Source organism: Pongo abelii, chromosome 12, assembly GCF_028885655.2.
Source record: "Pongo abelii isolate AG06213 chromosome 12, NHGRI_mPonAbe1-v2.0_pri, whole genome shotgun sequence".
NCBI classification, from domain to species: domain Eukaryota; kingdom Metazoa; phylum Chordata; class Mammalia; order Primates; family Hominidae; genus Pongo; species Pongo abelii.
In genome coordinates this window covers 106,144,824-106,164,615 of record NC_071997.2, presented here as the reverse complement: position 1 = coordinate 106,164,615, position 19,792 = coordinate 106,144,824, and the positions used below count along the sequence as shown (strand labels likewise).

General features: G+C 49.9%; 1 protein-coding gene across 2 annotated transcripts in view; it reads right to left on the bottom strand.

Annotated features, from left to right (window-relative positions):
• Positions 1–17,157, bottom strand: part of CIB4 (calcium and integrin binding family member 4) — a 60,123-nt gene extending 42,966 nt beyond the window's left edge. The window contains exons 1-3 of one of the 2 annotated variants that reach the window (XM_002812205.5): positions 16,994–17,157; positions 16,262–16,296; positions 5,164–5,260 (exon numbers count right to left, since the gene is read on the bottom strand). In XM_002812205.5, coding sequence (XP_002812251.1) covers positions 5,164–5,260; positions 16,262–16,296; positions 16,994–17,047 — 186 coding nt within the window. In that variant the 5' untranslated portion in view covers positions 17,048–17,157. Of the gene's footprint in view, positions 1–5,163; positions 5,261–16,261; positions 16,377–16,993 lie in introns of both variants that reach the window. The other variant, XM_054547738.1, reaches the window with a different exon arrangement.
• Between the last annotated feature and the right edge of the window lie 2,635 nt (positions 17,158–19,792).

The following is a 19,792-nucleotide window of genomic DNA, read 5'->3' as shown; positions in this document are numbered from 1 at the left end:
TTCCAGAGACGTGTTCTGGGCAGTGTGAGTCACGCAGCTCCCATCCTTGCGGCCACAGAGGACGCAGGCACACCCGGGACCCCACCTCCCAGCAAGCCTCCCCTTGCTCATTTTGGGAAGCAAACCTTCTGCTTTGTCCAGAATCAGAAAGACACAGAAGGAATCTTTAGTCCTCGCTCTAGGTCTCCAAAAGCTGGTCTGAGCACTAGGGATGAGTCAGTGACAAAGTTCTTGACAACTGGTGACAAACGGAGAACAATATGGACAAAAAGGGGTATGTCTGAAAACACTCGAGGCTTCTTACATTTTTGTTTTAAAATTAATATTTCTTTAAAATAAAATGATGGTCACTGATAGTGGATGACATATTTTTTTTAATCTCCTTACTTGGCAAAACTGAAAGGTGGCATCTCTAGTCCCGCCTCAAAAAAAGATTTTGTTTTTGAATAAAAAGTCTGGGACCAGGCTGGGAAGGCTAGTGGGAGGGTGGGGGGCGGGGCAGGCAGGGATGGTTAATGGGTACAAAAAAAATAGAAAAAATGAGTAAGACCTACTATTGGATAGCACAACAGGGTATTATGGTCTATATATATATATATATATATATATATATATTTTATATAGGTATTATAGTCAATAATAATTGTATATTTGGAAATAACTTAGAGGGTAATTGGATTATTTGTAACTCAAAGGATAAATGCTTGAGGGGATGGATGCCCCATTCTCCACGATGTGCTTATTTCACATTGCATCACAACATCTCATGTACCCCATAAATATATACACCTACTATGTACCCACAAATTTTTTTGTAAGTCTGGGACATACTGTGGTAGATGACACACCACAAAAGAGAGTAAGACCAAGTCCTAGGGCCAGAACCACAGACTCAGAGAGTGAAGAGGGCACCAGAGTATCGGTCCAATCTCTCTTTGAGACCTAAGGATGCTAGAACACCTGTCAGTGACAGAGAGCGCATTCCCTCTGTGCACAGCGCTGGCAGTTAGGGAGTGTTTACTTGTATTGTGGAGAAACCTGCACGTGCTTGTACCTGGACCTATGTCTGGGACCACCTAGAGTGAGGCCTTTCCTTTTCTAAGGACAGCATTTTTTTTTTTTTTTTTTTGAGAGGGAGTTTCGCGCTTGTTGCCCAGGCTGGAGTGCAATGGCCCGATCTCAGCTCACTGCAACCTCTGCCTTCCGGGTTCAAGCGATTCTCCTGCCTCCGCCTCCCAAGTAGCTGGGATTACATGCTTGTGCCACCATGCCCGGCTAATTTTGTATTTTTAGTAGAGACGGGGTTTCTCCATGTTAATCAGGCTGGTCTCGAACTGCCAACCTCAGGTGATCTGCCCGCCTCGGCCTCCCAAAGTGCTGGGATTACAGGCGTCAGCCACTGCGCCCACCTGCGGAAAACAGGCTCCACCCCCCCACCACTTCCCACCCCACCTTGCACAGACAGTTTTGTTTGCTGTGCAGAAGCTCTTTAGTTTAATTAGATCCCATTTGTCCATTTTTGCTTTAGTTGCAATTGCTTTTGGCAATTTCATCATGAAATCTCTGCCCATGCCTATGCCCTGAATGGCATTGACTAGATTTTCTTCTAGGGTTTTTATGGTTTGGGGTTTTACATTTAAATCTTTAATCCATCTTGAGTTAATTTTTGTATAAGGTATAAGGAAGGGATCTGGTTTCAATTTTCTGCATATGGCTAGCCAGTTCTCCCAGCATCATTTATTGAATAGGGAATTCTTTCCCCATTGCTCATTTTTGTTGTGTGTCAAAGATTAGATGGTTGTGGGTGTGTGGCCTTATTTCTGGGTTCTTTATTCTGTTCCATTGGTCTACGTGTCTGTTTTTGTACCTTTACCATGCTGTTTTGGTTACTGTAGCCTTGCAGTATAGTTAGCTGAAGTCTATTTGCCCCTTTGCTTCTCCGCACTCCAATCATTCCTCTTGTGATGTCACTTGCCCAAGATCATGTGGCTAGCAAGTGAATCCAAACCTAGTTCTTTCATGCCTGGCCTGGTGCCCTATCCCTAGTTCTCTAGATGGGGCAATGGCTCAGGGTCTTCAGTTCACAAGATGGTTCTGGCTGTTGGAGACCAGATGGAAAAGCAAGAAAGAAACCCAAGTAGAAAAAAAAAGCAACATACGAAAAAAAAAAAAAATCAATGGGAACCCAATCAACTTGTATATATCTGCATAGAGAAAAGTCTGGAAGGAAATAAGCCAAAATGATTGTGGCAGTCATCCCTTGAGGTAGACTAATATATCATTTTAATCTTATTTTTGTTTTTCTGTGTTCTCTAGTTTTTCTACAATGAGCTGGCTCTTATTTGTATAATAGAATAAAATCATGACCATTTAAGATTAAATCAGAAAAGTAAAATTAAAGTCATGTGGCCAAGACCCCGCTTCCCAGCTGCTCTCCAGTGAGCAAGTTCGGGAGGAAGAGTGGGTCTGAGACTCCAGAAAAGGTGAAGCATCCCAGCCCCGGCCTGTGCACCTAGCCTATCTGCTGGGAAGAGCAGGCCTTGCCCCACCTGCTCCATCCCAGGTCTTCTCAAGCCTTGCTGCACCCCACCCCTAATCCCAACAGGCTCCTCACCCATAACATGGAAGAGAGGAACAGGGGAAGCATAAAAGAGAATGCAGAGGACAATGGCTCACCTCCACCGGGTCCCTTACCCAGCACAAGGTATTCATATTGGTTTATAGGTGGGGGAATATAACATGCACGGAGTGTGATAGCTCCAGGCCCAGACTCAGCCCTCCTGATCTTAGTCCAGTGCTTACTCCTTTGGGGGCAAAACAGAGACTCCAGGCCCTACTGAGACAAGGCTATTGCTGGAGAAGGATGTGTTGAGGCCACGGGTCACCAATACCCTCTATGCCACCCCTCCAGTTCGGCTCCCCTTGGGCCCTCTGTGGCACCTGGAAGACCGAGGAACATGGTCACTGCTCAGCCAAGACTTGATTAGAATAGTGGGCTCTGCCTGGGCCAGAGTTCAGGCTGACTCCCCCAGAGCAGGGACTAGTCCAGACTCTTCCATCATGTGGCCCCTTGGAAGTTGTTTCCCTCTTGGGACCTCAGTTTCCCCATTAATAAAATCAGGGTGACGAGCATTTGAAGTGACTAGACTGGGTGGTCTCTAAGTTTCTTTCCAGTCTTAGCATTCAGAGAGTCTGGGACTGACCAGTGACCCTGCCCCCACCCAGGGGAGGGCAGAAGCTTCCCATCAGCCCTGCCTCTCTGGCTGGCCCTGGCCCTGGGTCCCTTAGTAGATGGCCTGGGTCTGAGAGAAGTCACACTCACGTGTGGTGGAGCCCATGCATGTGTACACGTGGGGTGTGACTGTGTGGAGGTGAGGCCAGGAAGTGGGGGGTGCCAGGAAGACAGCCTCCCCATTTTGTTTCTGTCACAGCCACAGTCTCCGATTCACTCACCTTCTGAGGTTTCTATTTCTTTCCCCTCCAGAATCCCAGCTTCTCCCAGCTACCCCCACCCACCTACCCACCCCTCACCCTTTCTCATTATTTTGTCTTCTCCACTCCTGCCTCTATTTCAAGATCCAGCTTTGTGCATTTTCCTCTGTCTCTGTCTGCCCTACAGATAGGCCTGTCACTTAGGAAGGGCCGTGCAGCCGTGGCTTGGATGACATGTCTGTGCCCCCTCCACGTCCCTTCCTCAGGAGCCAGCCTCCTCCTCCCTGGTGTCCCCGGGCCTCTTCCAAGTGGTGGCCACAGCTCTCAGAGCCCAGTTCGTTCCAGACAGAAACGAAGATGGGCTCTCATTGAACAATGACAAACTGAAATCATTATTCTGCCAAGAATCGAATGAAAAATAGGGAAGCCTGACATAGCCATGATTTGTTAACGTAACATTGCCTCTCAATGCAATGCACAAATTTTAATTAAAATCTCAGGAGTGATTTTGGAGTCCTTTATTTTGTGCCTCTGAGCTCTTCCAGGCTGCCCTGGGGGAAGGGCAGGACCTCTTCATAAAAGGGATAAAGACTCAGATAATTGTCCCTAAAGGATTGGGAGGTGGGGGGAGTAGGGACAGCTCAGGCTAGCACTGCCTGTGGGGCCAGGCATCTTAGAGTGCACATGGTCACTCCCAGCCTCCCCGCACTGCTCTACCCATTTTACAGGTGAGGAAACCAAGACCAGGGAAGGTTTGCCAAGGACCCACCCATAGCAAGGGTGTGTGTTTGTAGGGGGTGGGAGTGTGTTCTGGGTGCTTGGAAGGTGAGATTCAGCCCAGGAAAAGTTGTGGAAGCTGGGAGGGAATGAGCATTCAACCAGCCGTCTGTGTAACAGGAGCCTCCAGCCCAGGGAGCGTTGGCTGAATTGAGGGCAAGATGAGTAGAGAGAGGATTGCAAGAGCAGAAATGCAAACACCCTTCTTTCCTGCAGCCACTCCTGGAGCTGGAAGAAGGCAGGTTGGGAGGACAGTCTCTGGGCCCCAAGCCCTGCTCCTCCTGGCTTCTCAGAGAAGAACCTGAGAAAATTCTCAGTCCCTCTAGAAAAGCCCCAGTCCACTGAGGCAGCCTGAGGAGAAGAGAAGGGCTGAGGAACTGGGCCGGTGGCTGGGGTGGCGCCCTGGCTTCCTCAAGGCCTAATGGTCATGCAGGGGATCCTGGCCTAGGGTCACTTGCCCTAGTTTGGGGCACAACAGACAGCAGAGGGAACTGGCTGGTGTGGGGTCACTGGGGTGAGGGTTAAGTAAGGAATGAGCAGACAGTGTGGGGTGGACTGCAAGCTGAAGCCCATCTAAAGACCCACAGGCTGGCCTCGGAGGCTGAGCAGCAGGGCCAGCGAGCACCTCCAGCTGGGGCCGCTACCTCTCACGGTGAGGCCTGGAGCAGGTCTCATGCCCCCTCTGCCCCTGGCCCCACCTGAGAAGTAGTGACAGTTATCACACGGTCCTGCTCTGGGACCGAGGCGAGGATGGAGGGAGGCCAGATGCATGCAGGAAGTGTTTGGGAGCCATGTCCTTGCGCTCCTCTGCCTGGAGGATCAGGAGCCCCTTGGAGTGAGGTGACCATCCCACAGCACGGAGTGCCCACCTCACCCCCCCCCTCCCAGCACCCATCAGCCCATCAGCAGGTCCCACTGATGCTGCCCTTGCCCCACCCACCATCCTGGACTCACCCGCAGAGCTGGCAGGGAGCTGACCTGGTCCATGGTGAGCGTTGCCTCCTTGTAGTACTTCCCAGGAGGGCAGAGCTTCAGGAAGGTGTCATGGATGCTGAGAAGAGAGGCATGAAGGCCGTGTGGCCAGGGAAAGGAGGCCAGCAAGCCCGTCTCCTGCTGCAAGGGGTGGGGGTGTCTCTTTGAGGAAGGAGACTTGGGGTCGGCTGACACAGAAAAGGCAGTAATCAATAATAGTAAAGCGCAGTAATAAATATGTCTTCTAGAAATATCCCTGGACCCTCCAGTGTGCCAGGCACACCATAGGGGATGCAGAGACGAGCCAGATGAGAGGAAAGTTAGGCGAATGTGCCCTGTAGCCAGCAGCACACTCTACGAGGGTTCGTCATAGGATGTCAGAACTGAAGGGGCTTATGTCCAGTCCCTCGGTTACGGATGGGGAAGCCAGTAGGACCTTGGGGAAGCCAGGGTCCTCACCTCTGGCCATCTGCCAATTTCCATCCTCAACCCAAGGAAAGAGGTCACTTTGTGGGCCTGAGTGAGCCGGGATTAGAACCCAGCTGCCTGCAGCCAGCAAACCACCAGCCTTGCTAGGCCACTTGATAGCAAACTTGGTTCCAGCAGATCGTGGACTGAGTGGTCTTCCTAATCATCCCTGTCAGCGATGTCTCTGTCTATAGGATCCCATGCCAGTCAAGAGGATTTTGCTTATAAGCTACAGGCAGAGGGTGAAATGGCCATGTGACCCCTGAGAGTAGAGGGCGGGAGGGAGCTCTGCCTCAGGCTGAGAGAGGATGAGCCCTCATTCCCTGTCTCTCTCACCCTATCCTGAACCTGGGTCTCTGTCCACCAGCAAGCTCTTAGGCCTAAAGGTCCAGCAATCAAGGCAGCCAGTGGAGGTGAGACAGTGGTGCCCTGGGGCCCAGGAGGCCTGAATCCCAGAACCTGAACTGCTGTGGCAGGGCTGTGTGACCTCGGGTAACTCACTTGACATTTCTGAATTTTAGTTTCATCATCTGGATAAGGGAAGAGAACGATATCTCTCTTGGAGGTCTGTGGCGGGGGTTCAGTGTGAAGGAGGCTGAAGAGTGTGTGTGTTTGTGTGTAAATGGTGGATGGTGGGTGGTGGGGTCACCACAGGCTGGTTAAAAACACTGTCTCTAGAGCCAGACAGATCTAAGTTCAAATCCTGACTCTGCCACTTAATAGTTCTGAGGCGTCGAGCAAGGTTCTGAATCCACCTGAGCCTCAGTCTCCTCCTCTTTGCAGTGGGGTAATAAATCTCCCCCCACACACTCGTGAGGATTAAATGAGGGGAGGTGTATGCAACATCAGCGCAGTGTCTGGTAGGTGAGAGTGTTTGTGTTACTCCGGGCCTCAGAGGGGACACCCAGCCTGCCCCCTCTCTGTGTTTCTCTCCTATACTCCAGGTGCCCCTGTGCCCTTGGGCTGTGCACAACCCACACCTAGACTGTGAGAGTGGGAGCCCACCACCCTGACCCGGACCTGCTCTCCCCTCTCTTCATGGTCCCCTCCGTGCTCCAAAATTACCCCTCCCTCCTTTAGTCCTTTCTTGTTCCTCTCCTGTCTTCCATCAAACCTCTACTCTCCTCGGAGTGCTAAGGAGGCCAGCAATCCCATGAAAGGAGTCTGTATGCAGGAGTGAGTGACTAACAGTCCCCTATTGACATTCCAGGGCATGTGGTTTATTGACTCAAATGAGGCTCTGATTGGTGGAATTTAGGGACATGTAACTTAGTGAAGACCGGGTGCGGCGGCTCATACCAATAATCCCAGCCCTTCAGGAGGCTGAGGTGGGAGAATCGCTTGAGCCCAAGAGTTTGAGACCACCCTAGGCAATACAGGGAGACCCCATCTTACAAAAAAATTGAAAATTAGCCAGGCATACTGGTACGCACCTATAGTCTAGCTATTCAGGAGGCTGAAGTGGGAGGATCACTGGATCCCAGGAGGTTGAGGCTGCAGTAAGCTGTGATCACACTACTGCACTCCAGCCTGGGCAACAGAGCAAGACCCCGTCTCAAAAAACAACAAAAACTAGGTGAAGAATTTGGAGGGTGATTTTATGAGTGGAGACTCAGAGGTAGAGCAGGAAGCAGGAGGTTCTCCCAGAGCCCTGACGATGGTAGGTGGAGGCCTCGCACCCTGCCAGCCACTCACTGTTTCACATCTCACTGACTAGAAAAACATCCTTCAGACCCCAGCCCTGGGAGAGTAGAAAGAAACTATGCTGGGATTCTGTGTGCCCACTGCACTCTGTGCCCTGGGAGGCTGATCTCTACTGACAGCGTTCCCACCTCCCTTGCCCTCTGGCTTAAGGGAAGCTCCAGGAGGACTGGAGGTATAAGTGATGGGTGGGGATTTATCCTCCTCTCCCTCCTAGCCCCACACAACTCTGCAGTGTCTGTGCTCCCGCTGTCTCAGGCTAGCAGCCAGCTTCTGCAGCTCCAGCTCTCAGCTATCACCTCAGGCCTGGGGCAGTCAAGGCTGGCCCCTGGGTGCTTCCCTGGGCCTCCTTCTGAACAGTTCCTTCACTGCAAAGCACCTTCAAAGACCCTGCTGAGTGTGTCACCTGCTTCCCGCCGGGTTGCTCACAGATCTATCTGGATCCTGTTTCTCTACCTCTAGCTACAAGACCCGAGGCAAACTGCCGGACCCCTCTGAGCATGCAGGCCCAGGTTCATATCTTGACCCTGTCCGATGCAGAGCCAGCCTCCTTCCAGTGGCATTGTGCAGATCCGGGCTAGGGCCTGACAGATGGGAGCTGGAGTGGCGTGTGGTGTTCATGGAGAGCACCATGACTGCCGCCTTGGCCACAGAAGGGGCCTGAGCTGTCACTAGGGTCTAGGGACTGCACACATTTGGGAAGGAGTAGAAAGCAGAGTGTGGAATGGGTTGGGGGAGAGATTCTCCAGGAAGGTACTGGGGTGGGTTCTGGGCACCACAGGTCAACAAGGAGGAAGAAAAGCCATCACTGCTGAAGTGTCCAGTGCCCTACAAGGGGCGAGGGGTAGGCCGAGCGCAGTGGCTCCTGCCTGTAATCCCAGCACTATGGGAGGCTGAGGCAGGCGGATCACTTGAGGTCAGGAGTTCGAGAGCTGCCTGGCCAATATGGTGAAACCCCATCTCTACCAAAAATATAAAAAATTAGCCCAGCATGGTGGCACGCATCCATAATCCTAGCTACTCCGGAGGCTGAGGCAGGAGAATCGCTTGAACTCGGGAGGTAGAGCTTCCAGTGATCTTAGATTGTGCCATTGGACGCCAGCCTGGGGGACAGAGTGAGACTCCATCACAAAAAAAAAAAAAAAGAAAAGAAAGGGTTAAGGGCAGTGGGAGTGGCCGGCTCCAGCCAAAAGGAGCATTTTGTCACTGTCATTGTTAGAATTGCTGGCTTGAGGTGATAAAGAACAGATCCACTTTCAATAAGAGCAATTTTCAACAAAAATTAATGTTTTGGTTTTTTTTAAAATCCCTAAGGCAATGCACAAGTGAGCTCAGGCTCCTGCCCCCACCACGGGCACCAGTGGGAGTGCCTGCTCTGTGCAGCCGACTCTCACGGACATTCTGCATGTTTCATGCCAATCTTGCAAGGAAGGGACCATTGTTTCTTTTACCGATGAGGAAACTGAAAGTCAAGTAGGTGAAATAATCCACCGAAGGTCACACAGTGGTAAATGTTAAAGCCAGAGATACAAACTCCAAAGCTCGTTCCCCAGGAGGTATCAGGGGCTGCTGAGGGGCAGAGAAGAAACTCACCGGCCCTTGCCACCCTCTTCTCATGACGAAGCCTCTGTGCCGGGTGCACTCACACACATCATCTCACTGAATTTTCCCAACAACTCTCTGTGGGAGAAGTGGAGGGGCCATCATTTCTATAGATGGGTAAACTGAGGCTCAGAGAGTTTAAGTGTTGTATCTAAGGTTATACAGCTGGGAAGAGACAGAGTGGAGGGCTGAACCCTAAACCAAGTTCTTCGGGCTGTGCTGCCCACCCCTAAAGGGCCCACCCTTCTTCCAGGTGAGAGACTCGAGTCACCCCCTGGAGAGTCCTCTGGGGGAGGGTGCTGGTGGGGTGCCTGCCAGGAGTTGGTGCCTTCCCAGGCTGCAGAGTGGGCGGGCTGCCCATAGATGAATCGTGGCTGCATCTCGGCTGCCACAAAATGTTCTCCTCCTCCAAATATGGATCAGCTGGCTCTAAATGGAACCCTGAATTAATCACTAATGGACTCAAAAGTCAAAGCCATTTGAAAAACTCACACATTCAGCCTGCCAGCAATCCAGCAGCCTGGGCCATGGCTCCCTTCCACACAGCCCAGAGAGGCAGGAGGGGCTGTCTGCGGGCTCAGGGGCTGGCCCTAAGATGGGTGGAGGTCACTCCGCTGCTGACAGTCCCTGGGACCTTGGACTCGCCAAGTCCCCCCTCGGGCCTCAGTTTCCCTTCTGTGAAATGAGTCACAGCATCCCCCCGGCTCCCTCCAGTTTAGGCATCCTATGACTCTAGGTTTTCGTGCCTCTCTCTGGCATCCCATTTACCCCCTTGCCTCTGAGACCCTCTAGCTTAATAGTTCTCAACAGGGTCCCACATAAGAATCATGTAGGGAGTTTGTAAAAGAATCTGCCCTCCCCACCCCTTGAAGTTCTCATTCAAGGCCAGGATACAGCCCGAGGCACCTACAGGTTCTACAAGCTTCTCAGTATTTCTACTGCCCCAGCAAGATCAAGAACATGACAAGCCCAAATTCCCACTCCTCAAGTCCCAGCTTTCCGGTTTCACCCCCACCCCATGGGGTCAATAGTCCTTTGCTCTACAGTACTGCCTGCAGATAGTAGATATTTTCTAAATGGTCCTTCTTTAGCCTGAAAATGTGGCTTTTAGATCCCTGATCTGCTACTTGCAATCTGTGTGGGCTTGAGGAAATTACTTCATTTCTTTGAGCTGATTTCCTCATTTGCAAAAAGTGGGGATAATAATACCATAATAGTAACAGCAGCCACATAATCAGTGCTGACCCGTGTGCCAGGTATTGCTCTAACAATGACAGATTTGATCTTCTACTTGTCCTAATAACAACCTTGTGAGATTAGGTTCTATTTCCCTCAACTATTTTATAAGGATGGAAACTGATGCTCAGGGAGGATAAGACACTCCCCTGTGTTTGCACAGCTACTAAGTGGCAGAGCCGGGCCTCAAACCCAGGTCTTTGGCTTCCAGGAAATAAACCTGTAACCACTCCACCTGCTGGCCTTGAGGTGCCCATTAATGGCCAGGACAGGGCCGTGGAGTCTACAAAGTGTTGGAGCCTCCAGAGGTGCTAGGAAGAAAGAGCGGCCCCATGGCTGGGTCAGCCTGGGCAGAGGCTGGAAGCAAAGCTTCAGGCTCCTAAACCAGACCCCACCCCACCCAAGAGAGTGTCAGGAACCATCCCAGGCAATGCAGAGTAGTCCGAAGAGCTCAGGCTGAGCCAGGCTGACCTGCGCCTGAGACATAGAGGTCTGGACTGGAGTCAGGCTGTGCCTTGCCCAGGAAGCCATATGGGCCCTCTTTGGGTCTGCAGGGTCTGCAGTCACCGCCAGAAGGGCCTGGGCCCAGAAGAGGCATCTCAGGAAAAGGCTTCTTCTGGGACAACCAATTCAAACAGAGTCAGACAACACTGCCCCGATGCTAAGGCGGAAAGGGACCTTGCTTTTGCTGAGATCAAAAACATGTGAAAGGAAAGTCTCATAGGCTGGAAACTTACAGAGTGAACAGACCTCTTCTTGGAGGGCCAAACCAAAGCAGCCCTGGACTGAGAAGGGGCTGGCTCCAAGACAAGTTTAGCACATGAGGTCTCCCCCGACCAGCCCCCAGGAGGTGCCATCTGCAGATCTGGTGACCAAGCCTTTGTGTCCTTATGCAAGTCACAGATAAGAAGGTGGGAAAATATTGGACAGAGGCAGCCTCCCTGCAAAGGTTACTTCTACCTATCGGTCTCTTGAATACTTTTTTAACTGGCTAAGTCCATCCAACTGTACTGCCATCTGGGCCACATTTCTCTATGACACTGATAGGAAAATCACAAGGCATTGTCAGAGGCCACAGTGGAAAATCATTCAAAAGTGACCAGGGCTTCGTCTGGCTCAACTTGGCCTTGGTAGCCCAGGATGGCCACTTTTTCCCTGAGTATCACATGCCTTCTGCTCCCTGAGCCAGAGCAGCTGGGCATCCACATCACAGCTGTCCCCTCACTTTACAGACAGCATGCCCACACCAACCCTAAAATATTCCACTCCCCAGGGCCCCACCAAGAAGATAATCTATTATCAGTTTGTGTGTCTGCTTCCAGGGATATTCTCCTGTGTGTGTGCATGTATGAACAGCCGTTTATTTCACAAGAGCAGTAGCAGCCTGTATGTACTGGTCTTGTTTGCCAAAGTAATACAGTTAAATAGATTAAAAATGCAAATAGTACTTTGATACTGTGACGCTTACAATCAAAGTTACTAATACTCCGTACCCCACACCACCTCTCTAACCCTGCTCTCCAAAGACAGCAATTTGCAAGCATTTTGCTATTTCACTTTGTTTTTCCTTAATATTTACATGGTACTTCTAAATGCTGTGCTAATACTGCCTTTTGCTGTTGTTTTCACTATAGATATTATCTTGTGACCTCTTAGTAGAAAAAAAGGATTTATTTCTCTATATATACTTCTTTTCCTTTCCCCAACCTCCCAATATAAAACAATTTTCCTGAGTGAATATTCAGTGTTTATAATAATATTATATATTGTATATGCATTATTCAAACATTGCTCAAGCTGAGTTCCCTCGTGCAACATGATTACTTCTTCTTTCTTGCAAGGCTTTTTGTTTTTCCCAGAGTTAATAATCACTTTTGGTTTTTTGCCTTGGTTTGTGTGCCTATCTTTATTTCATCTCCAAACTTTCTGCAGAAATAAGTACCTCTCAATATGGTATCTAGATAGATTCATTTTGTCTCCTTAGAGACACCACTCCTGGAACCGCTGACTCCTTAATTCTAATCTGGACTGATTGCTTTCCAGGCCGAGTGTCCTGCTGTCATCCTTCAGCTTCCCTTCACTATCTTCCTTGTAATTCGTTTTGCCTCTAGGTTGAAAGCCTTTGTTTCCCCGATCCTGGGTCTTCTTTTTTCTTGGTTTACTCACTAGTTTTAATGAAGCACATCTCCCAAAAGCTTCCTAAGAAAAGGTCCATAAGAGATGATTTTTCTAATTTGCATGTCAAAAAGTATTGTTATCCTGCCCTGACTCTTGATTAATGGCTTAGCTAGAACTTATTTCTAGATTGAAAATTTTTCCTTAGAATTTTGAATGTGTTTAGCCACTGTCTTCCAACATAAGTCCAAAGCTATTCTGATTGCCGATTCTCTGTAATCTGTTTTGCTCTCTATGGAAGCACTCAGGATCTTCTCATCATCTCTGGCAGTCTGAAATGTCATGATGGCATGACTTAGTGTATGTAGGCTGTTTTTTATTATTTCCTTAAATACCTGGTGTCACTTAGCTTTCGATTTCTACTTACAGGCAGGCTCTAAAATGCTGACCAGAAGCTCACCCTGCTCTTCATCATGCTGGTGGCCCTGAGTCAGGGGCCTGTCTGGCTCCAGCTCTCCCCAGATGGTTAGCTCCTGTCTTCCGCTGGGGCAGGGCAGGGGTGCCAAGTGGATTGTGGATTGCAGAGGGAGAGAGAAGGAATAACATAAGACTTTCAATCTGCCTTTCTGTTTTCACCTGATCCTGCATCCTGGCATTCGGAGGTTCCTGAGCCTTTCTGGGTTCTCGATTCCATCATCCAACCCCTGCAGGCAAAATTCTTTCAACTTTCTGTTCAGCTAAGTCTGCGTCATGGGTCTATCTGCTTTGCATTTTTAAAATTTTTGTTGACCTCTCTCATCTGCTGTCATTGCTTGTGTTCTCTTTGTCCTTATGGGTTTCTTTCTGCTGCTGCTTCTTCTTTTTTTTTTAAATTCCTTTACTCTCCTTTTAGTAGAGGAAACAGAGGTCAAAGAAAATTCTCTATTCTCCACGTAACTGGAAGCCCCCTGAACTTTGCTTTCTTAGCTTAATAACATACCTTGGAGATGGCTCTATATCGAACGGAAAGCTCTTCCCCTCCTCTCTAAGGGCAGTCTTCCACGGAGGGATGAATCAGCACTTACTTCACCTGTGTCCTCTTCATGCAAGTGGAGTGGCTGGGTCAAGGTGTACTTCCCATTTTGAACTGGGACATTTCAGCATCTCCTGCCTTCGCTGGTCCTCTTCCACTCTTCAAAGCTCTTGACAGCTATTCCACATTCTCAGCTGCTCCCCAGGCCGTGGTCTCCTGGGTCTGGAGACTCCTCTTGGTTTAAAGCAGCAGAGAGCTCTCACTGGTATCACATTCCCATTTGAGAGTTTCTGCGCTGCTGTCCCCGGCCCCACCAGTGCTTCTCACTTTGTCTTATTTGAAGGTGTCCAAGTAATAGGAGTTGGATACTTTGCCCTCTATTCTGCCTTCCTTATGCAGTGGTGTCCCCAACCCCACCACCCCCAGCGCTGACGCACGCTGGCCTTTGAGAGTGGGAGCCTCCTGGGCAGGAGCTACCCAGGAGCAGGCACAGGCCCCTCATGCTCAGGAATGGCGCTCTCAAGAGAAGGAGCAGGATAGAAAAAGCTTTGAGAACTGCTTGTTAGAGAAGTTTGCACTGAACCATGAACCGTGAACTGTGAACCGGAGCCTTCCCTGGCAGCACTCACCGGGACCCGCCTCCCCAACACAACGCAGAGCCAAACTGTGCTCTTCTCCGGGGAAAGGCACCTTCCATGGGGATGGAAACAGACTGGAAACAGGATCTGGGAGGAGGTCATCTCAGGGCCTGGGTGGGAGGTTCAGAAGGGAGGCATCCATAAGCATGGCTCGCTTCCAAGGAACTCTTTCTCCAAAGGCCAATGCAGAACAAATGAAAATAAAGGATCGATGTTCAAGAGAGAGCCTGAACCCTTCCCATCCTCCTCTCGCTCCTCTCATCCGCCACCCCATGCTCCCTCCTGGCATATAGGAGGAACCCCAGGGATGGATCCACGAATGCCATTTGAAGCCCCTGGGGTGGAAAGAGGGGCAGGCATGGCCATGCCCCCTTGCTGAGAGTATAAACTGGTGCAACTCCTTTGAAGGACAACATTGTCTTACCCATCGAAGTTCTAAAATGTAGGCCGGGTGCAGTGGCTCACCCCTGTAATCCCAGCACTTTGGGAGGCCAAGGTGGGAGGATCACTGGAGGTCAGGAGTTTGAGAACAGCCTGGCCAACATGGTGAAACCCCATCTCTAAAGAAATACAAAAATTGGCTGGGCATGGTGGCAGGTACCTGTAGTCCCAGCTACTCAGGAGGCTGAGGCCAGAGAATTACTTAAACCAGGGAGGCACAGGTTGCAGTGAGCCAAGATTGCACCACTGCACTCTAGCCTGGGAGACAGAGCAAGACTCTGTCTCAAAAAAAACCCCAAAAGCTAAAAAAAAAAAAAAAAAAAGGTACAGAACAGTATGAAGGGATAAATGCAACAGTGTGAATGGGGTAAAAGGAGGATAAATGTGTCGGCTTATGTATGGAAAATTCTTCTGGAAGGCTAGATGGTAAGACAAACCAACAGTGAGCAGAGGCGGCCTTGAGGGAAAAGGACTGGGAGGAGAGAATGGAGACATTTACTTTTCACTTAGAACTTTTACACTATTTGAATTTTCTTTTTTTTTGTTTAATTAGACTTTAAGTTCTGGGATACATGTGCAGAACATGCAGGTTTGTTACATAGGTATATACATGTCATGGTGGTTTGCTGCACCCATCAACCTGTCATCTACATTAGATATTTCTCCTTATGCTATCCCTCCCCTAGACCCCCACCCCCCAAACAGGCCTCAGTGTGTGATGTTCCCCTCCCTGTGTCCATGTGTTCTCATTGTTCAACTCCCACTTATGAGTGAGAACCATTATTTGAATTTTGAATTTTCTAGCCAGGCTCGCAGATTTTTTTTAGATTTCATTTTATTTTTATTCATGTGATACTTTTCAGAAAATTTCAATAGAGGTTATATGGGTAGTAGCATATAGGTCATTTGGAGTTATGTCATATTTTTCTATATTTAAAAAAGTGAGTGAATATTATTTTCAAAAGGGAAATAATGTCACTGGGTGACAGCCCCCGGTTTCTGTAGTTCCCCGTGCCCTAGCCATCCCCCATCCTCGTTTGTGCCTGGAGAGTCTTGTGCTTGTAACAAAGTTGTTACCTGCCACCCCCAGACCCTGAGTGGGAAATGTGGCTTCCATGTGGTGACTGGGGAGGGTTAGTCCAAGCAAAGATGATGAGAGGGAACCTTCTCCCCACTTCCCCTGAAAGTGTCTTGGTGAGCTCCTTTATTTATCTAACAGGTTTTGTTGGGCACCTGGCTTGGCCCAAACACACAAACACACACACACCTCTCACACTATTCACTTTCCCCACAGCCCCCACTAGAAGGGTATTTGGCCACCTGCACGTTGAATGAAGGTTCTTCCCCACTGGACAGGGGTCCACATGACAACAGGGAGCGGGGCTGCTCACCATCCCATCCTCAGGGCCTCCACGAGGCCAGCACATCACAGGCACTGGAGACAGGGCACGGAGGGAGGGAGGTGGGGAGGGAAGGCTGGGCTTCAGTCATGCATCCAAGTTTACCCAGCCAGTGAACAGCCAAAATGGGCTTCAGACATAAGTTCCCCAAGTCCTTTCCTTGTTTTCCTCATTATTCCAAAGAGGTTCTGTCCAGCTCCATGATCCTCTGAAGAAACCTCACCTTGGATCCCAGTAAAGGGTTAGCAGCCTAAAGCCTGATGTCTCATTCAACTCCAGTGGGGCTCTGCAGATCATGGCCCCTGGGCCCTCCCATCCCTGCCTGCCGTGTCCCAGCCCCATCTCCAGGGCTGTGTGGCTCTGGGCAGGGACCACACTCAGGGACCAGAGTGAGGCTGTATTAGGGCAAGAATCCAGCTCAGAGGGAGGAGCTGGAAGAAGGAAAGAGGGGCGGGGCCTCTACTCACCACAGAATTTCATTTCTGGTCAGGAAGGTCAGGGCCTGCAACAAATCACAGAGAAGCGATGTGTCCACTCCATTCATCCCTGCTGTGGCCCCTGGGGAGTGGCGCACTTCAGAGGCTGGGGAGGAAACACCCATTCTTTTGCTGCACAGCTGGGGGAACCCCAGGTTGAGGTGGATGCCTGAGGTGGCGGCAGGAGAGGAAATGGTGCTCTTTCTTACCCCCCAGTCTCTTACAGCCCTGGGAAGGAGGGCATCGGCACAGATGTGGAGAGGAGATCAGAGACAAGAGTGAAACTCTGGGCTCTGGAGCAGGAGACAGATGGAGGAAGGTAACCTTAGAGATCTCATCTGGGCCACATGGATGCAGATTTAGCAAAGACAGGGACCACCACTACCCCGCCTGGTAAACTCTAGAGCAAGCTTGTCCACCCCAAGGCCTGCAGGCCACATGCAGCCCAGGACAGCTTTGAATGGGGGCCCAACACATATTTGTAAACTTTCTTAAAACATTATCAGATTTTTTCGTGATTTTTTTTTTTTTTTAGCTCATCAGCAAGCATTAGTGTTAATGTATTTTATGTGTGGCCCAAGACAATTCTTCTTCCAATGTGGCCCAGGGAAGCCAAAAGATTGGACACCCCTGCTAGAGCATCAGGAAGGAATTTTCCCATTCATTCTGCCTGCTTTAGGAAGCTCCCACCACTGCCCAGAATCCCCAGCCTGATCTACCCACCTGATACTCTTCCAGGTCCTCCCAGTGCATCTGGTACCTCAAGCATTGCCCCATGCCAACCACACCTTTCTGTCTGCCAGCAGTAGAACCTCAGCCTCAAGGACTCGCCAGCTGGGGCACCTCGTTGATCCGGTTGCCATGGTGACCTACATTCCACCTTCTGCCCATTCCACCTGAGTCACTGAGTTGGCAAAGAAACAAATTCTTTTCATTCCCATTCCACCTGGGTTGCTGAGTTAGCAAAGAAGCAAATTATTTTCAATCCCAAAGCTAAGAGACATCAGTCCCCATACAACAAGCAGAAAGGCAGCCCAAAGACAGGGCTGAGAGTCACACTGTCAGCTCAGGAGTCATAGTGCCTGGGCTCGAATCCCAGATCCGCCCCATTGTAACCTGGGACAAGCTCTTCAATATCTGTGTGTCTTAGTTTCCTCATCTGTAAGCAGGGAAGATAATCATGGGATTGCTGTGAGGATTGACGAATACAGGACATAATGCCAGGCACATAGTAAGTGCTCAATAAATGCTAGCTATTCGAACCACAACCTAGCTGGGCATGGTGGCTCACGCCTCTAATCCCAATACTTTGGGAGGCCAAGGCTGGTGGATCACTTGAGGTGAGGCGTTTGCTACCAGCCTGGCCAACATGCAGAAACCCTGTCTCTACCAAAAAATACAAAAATTAGCTGGCATGGTGGCATGACCTGTAGTCCCAGCGACTCCAGAGGCTACGATGGGAGAATCGCTTGAACCTGGGAGGTAGAGGTTGCAGACAGCTGAGATCGCACCACTGCACTCCAGCTTAGGACCCTGTCTCAAAAAAAAAAACAAAAAAACCCTACAACCTGCCAGGTGCAGAGGTGCACACCAGCACACCTGTAGTCCCAGCTACTCAGGAGGCTGAGGCAGGAGGATTACTTGAGCCCAGGAGTTCATGGCTGCAGTGAGCGATGATCATACCACTGCACTTCAGCCTGGGTGACAGAGCAAGACCTTGTCTCTAACAAATCAAAATAAAAAATAAACAAGGGACCACAACCCCAGGACTGTGCCAGGCATGGGGATACAGAAATAAATCAGCATAGATCCAACCTCAAGGAGTGGCCCAAAAAGTACAGAAAAGGGCGTTCTATCCCATCAGTCAGGGTCTCTGCAGGAACAAAGGGCACCATCAAATCAGGATCATGTGAAAAGGGTCTAACAAAAGGACCCTCCACAAAGGTGTGTTCAGGGTGTAGGGAAATCACATGGATAACACAGACTCCTGAGCCCAACAACAAAGAGCTGCTACCCGCCCCAGCACCACCCACCTGGAAGCAACACCCCTGCTCCAGTCTTTCCTCTTTCTCTGATCTCCTACAGGGAAGAGAGCAGGGCAGAGCAGGATGGGCAGACAGAGACAACGTCCAGCACAGGCATCAACATCACAGGCCAGGAGGGCCTTCCAGAAGCCATCACTCCCTCCCCTGCCTCCAGGAGGGTCTGCACACCCACCTTTGTCATGAAGGGCTGGTCTCCTTGTTCTAGGACACATCTTCCCCATGCTTTCCTGAGTAAACATCCCAGTGGTTCTCTGATGAAGCTTATGTATATCTCTGAAGTGCAACTGCCTGCTTTTTCTTTGACTGTCCTCCATGGGGATAGAGCCTGGCAGAAGGAAACCCGGGACCCTCATTCCTTCATCTGCTCACCAGACACAGGTAGAATATCCACAGTGTGCCAGGGACTTGGCTTGACCCTGGGGGAGAGAGGACTGAACATGACTTCAACCCTCAAGGAACGTATGCTCTTCCTGCTCTTTTAAGGGAGTAAGAAAAAAAAAAAAAGAAATGTGTGCTCACCACACACACACACACATACACACACACACATATATACACACACTAAAGCAGATGGAGGCAGATGTCACAGACGGGGAAGAGTACAGAGTTACGAGTGTTTAGAAGAGGAAAGCCTTGCTGGGCACCAAGCTTTCATGTAGGTGGTGGCATTTAAGTTGTTATCATGCGGTGGTTAAGAACATGGGCTCTGAAATCTGAAAGGCCTGGCGGCATCACTTCTTACTGCATCACCTCAAGCAAGTCATAAAATACTGTAAGCCTCAGTTCCTCATCTGTAAAAGGGGAATGTTAAATCCCTACTTCATAAGTATTGCAGGCATAAAATAAAATGATGGGTGTATGTGAAGCTCTTATTTGGCAAGATACCTGCTATGTATTGAGTTCTCAATAAAAGGTAAATTACCAGCCTGGCTAACATGGTGAAATCCCATCTCTACTAAAAGTAGAAAAATTAGCCAGGTGTGGTGGCCTGTGTCTGTAGTCCCAGCTACTCAGGAGGTTGAGGTATGAGAATCGCTTGAACCCAGGAGGCGGAGGTTGCAGTGAGCCAAGATCGTGCCTCTGTACTCCAGCCTGGGCGACAGAGTGAGACCCTGTTTCAAAACAAACAAAAATAAGGGTAAATTATATTACTACTTTTAAAAGCTGGGCCTGGGTCGGGCGCGGTGGCTCATGCCTGTAATCCCAGCACTTTTGGAGGCCAAGGCAGGCGGATCTCCTGAGGTCAAGAGTTCGAGACCAGACTGATCAATATGATGAAGCCCCGTCTCTACTAAAAATACAAAAATTAGCCAGGCATGATGGCATGCACCTGTAATCCCAGCTACTCGGGAGGCTGAGACAGGAGAATCGCTTGAACCCGGGAGGCAGAGGATGCAGTGAGCCAAGATCGCGCCATTGCACTCCAGCCTGGGCAACAAGAGTGAAATATCATCTCAAAAAAAAAAAAAGAGTTAAG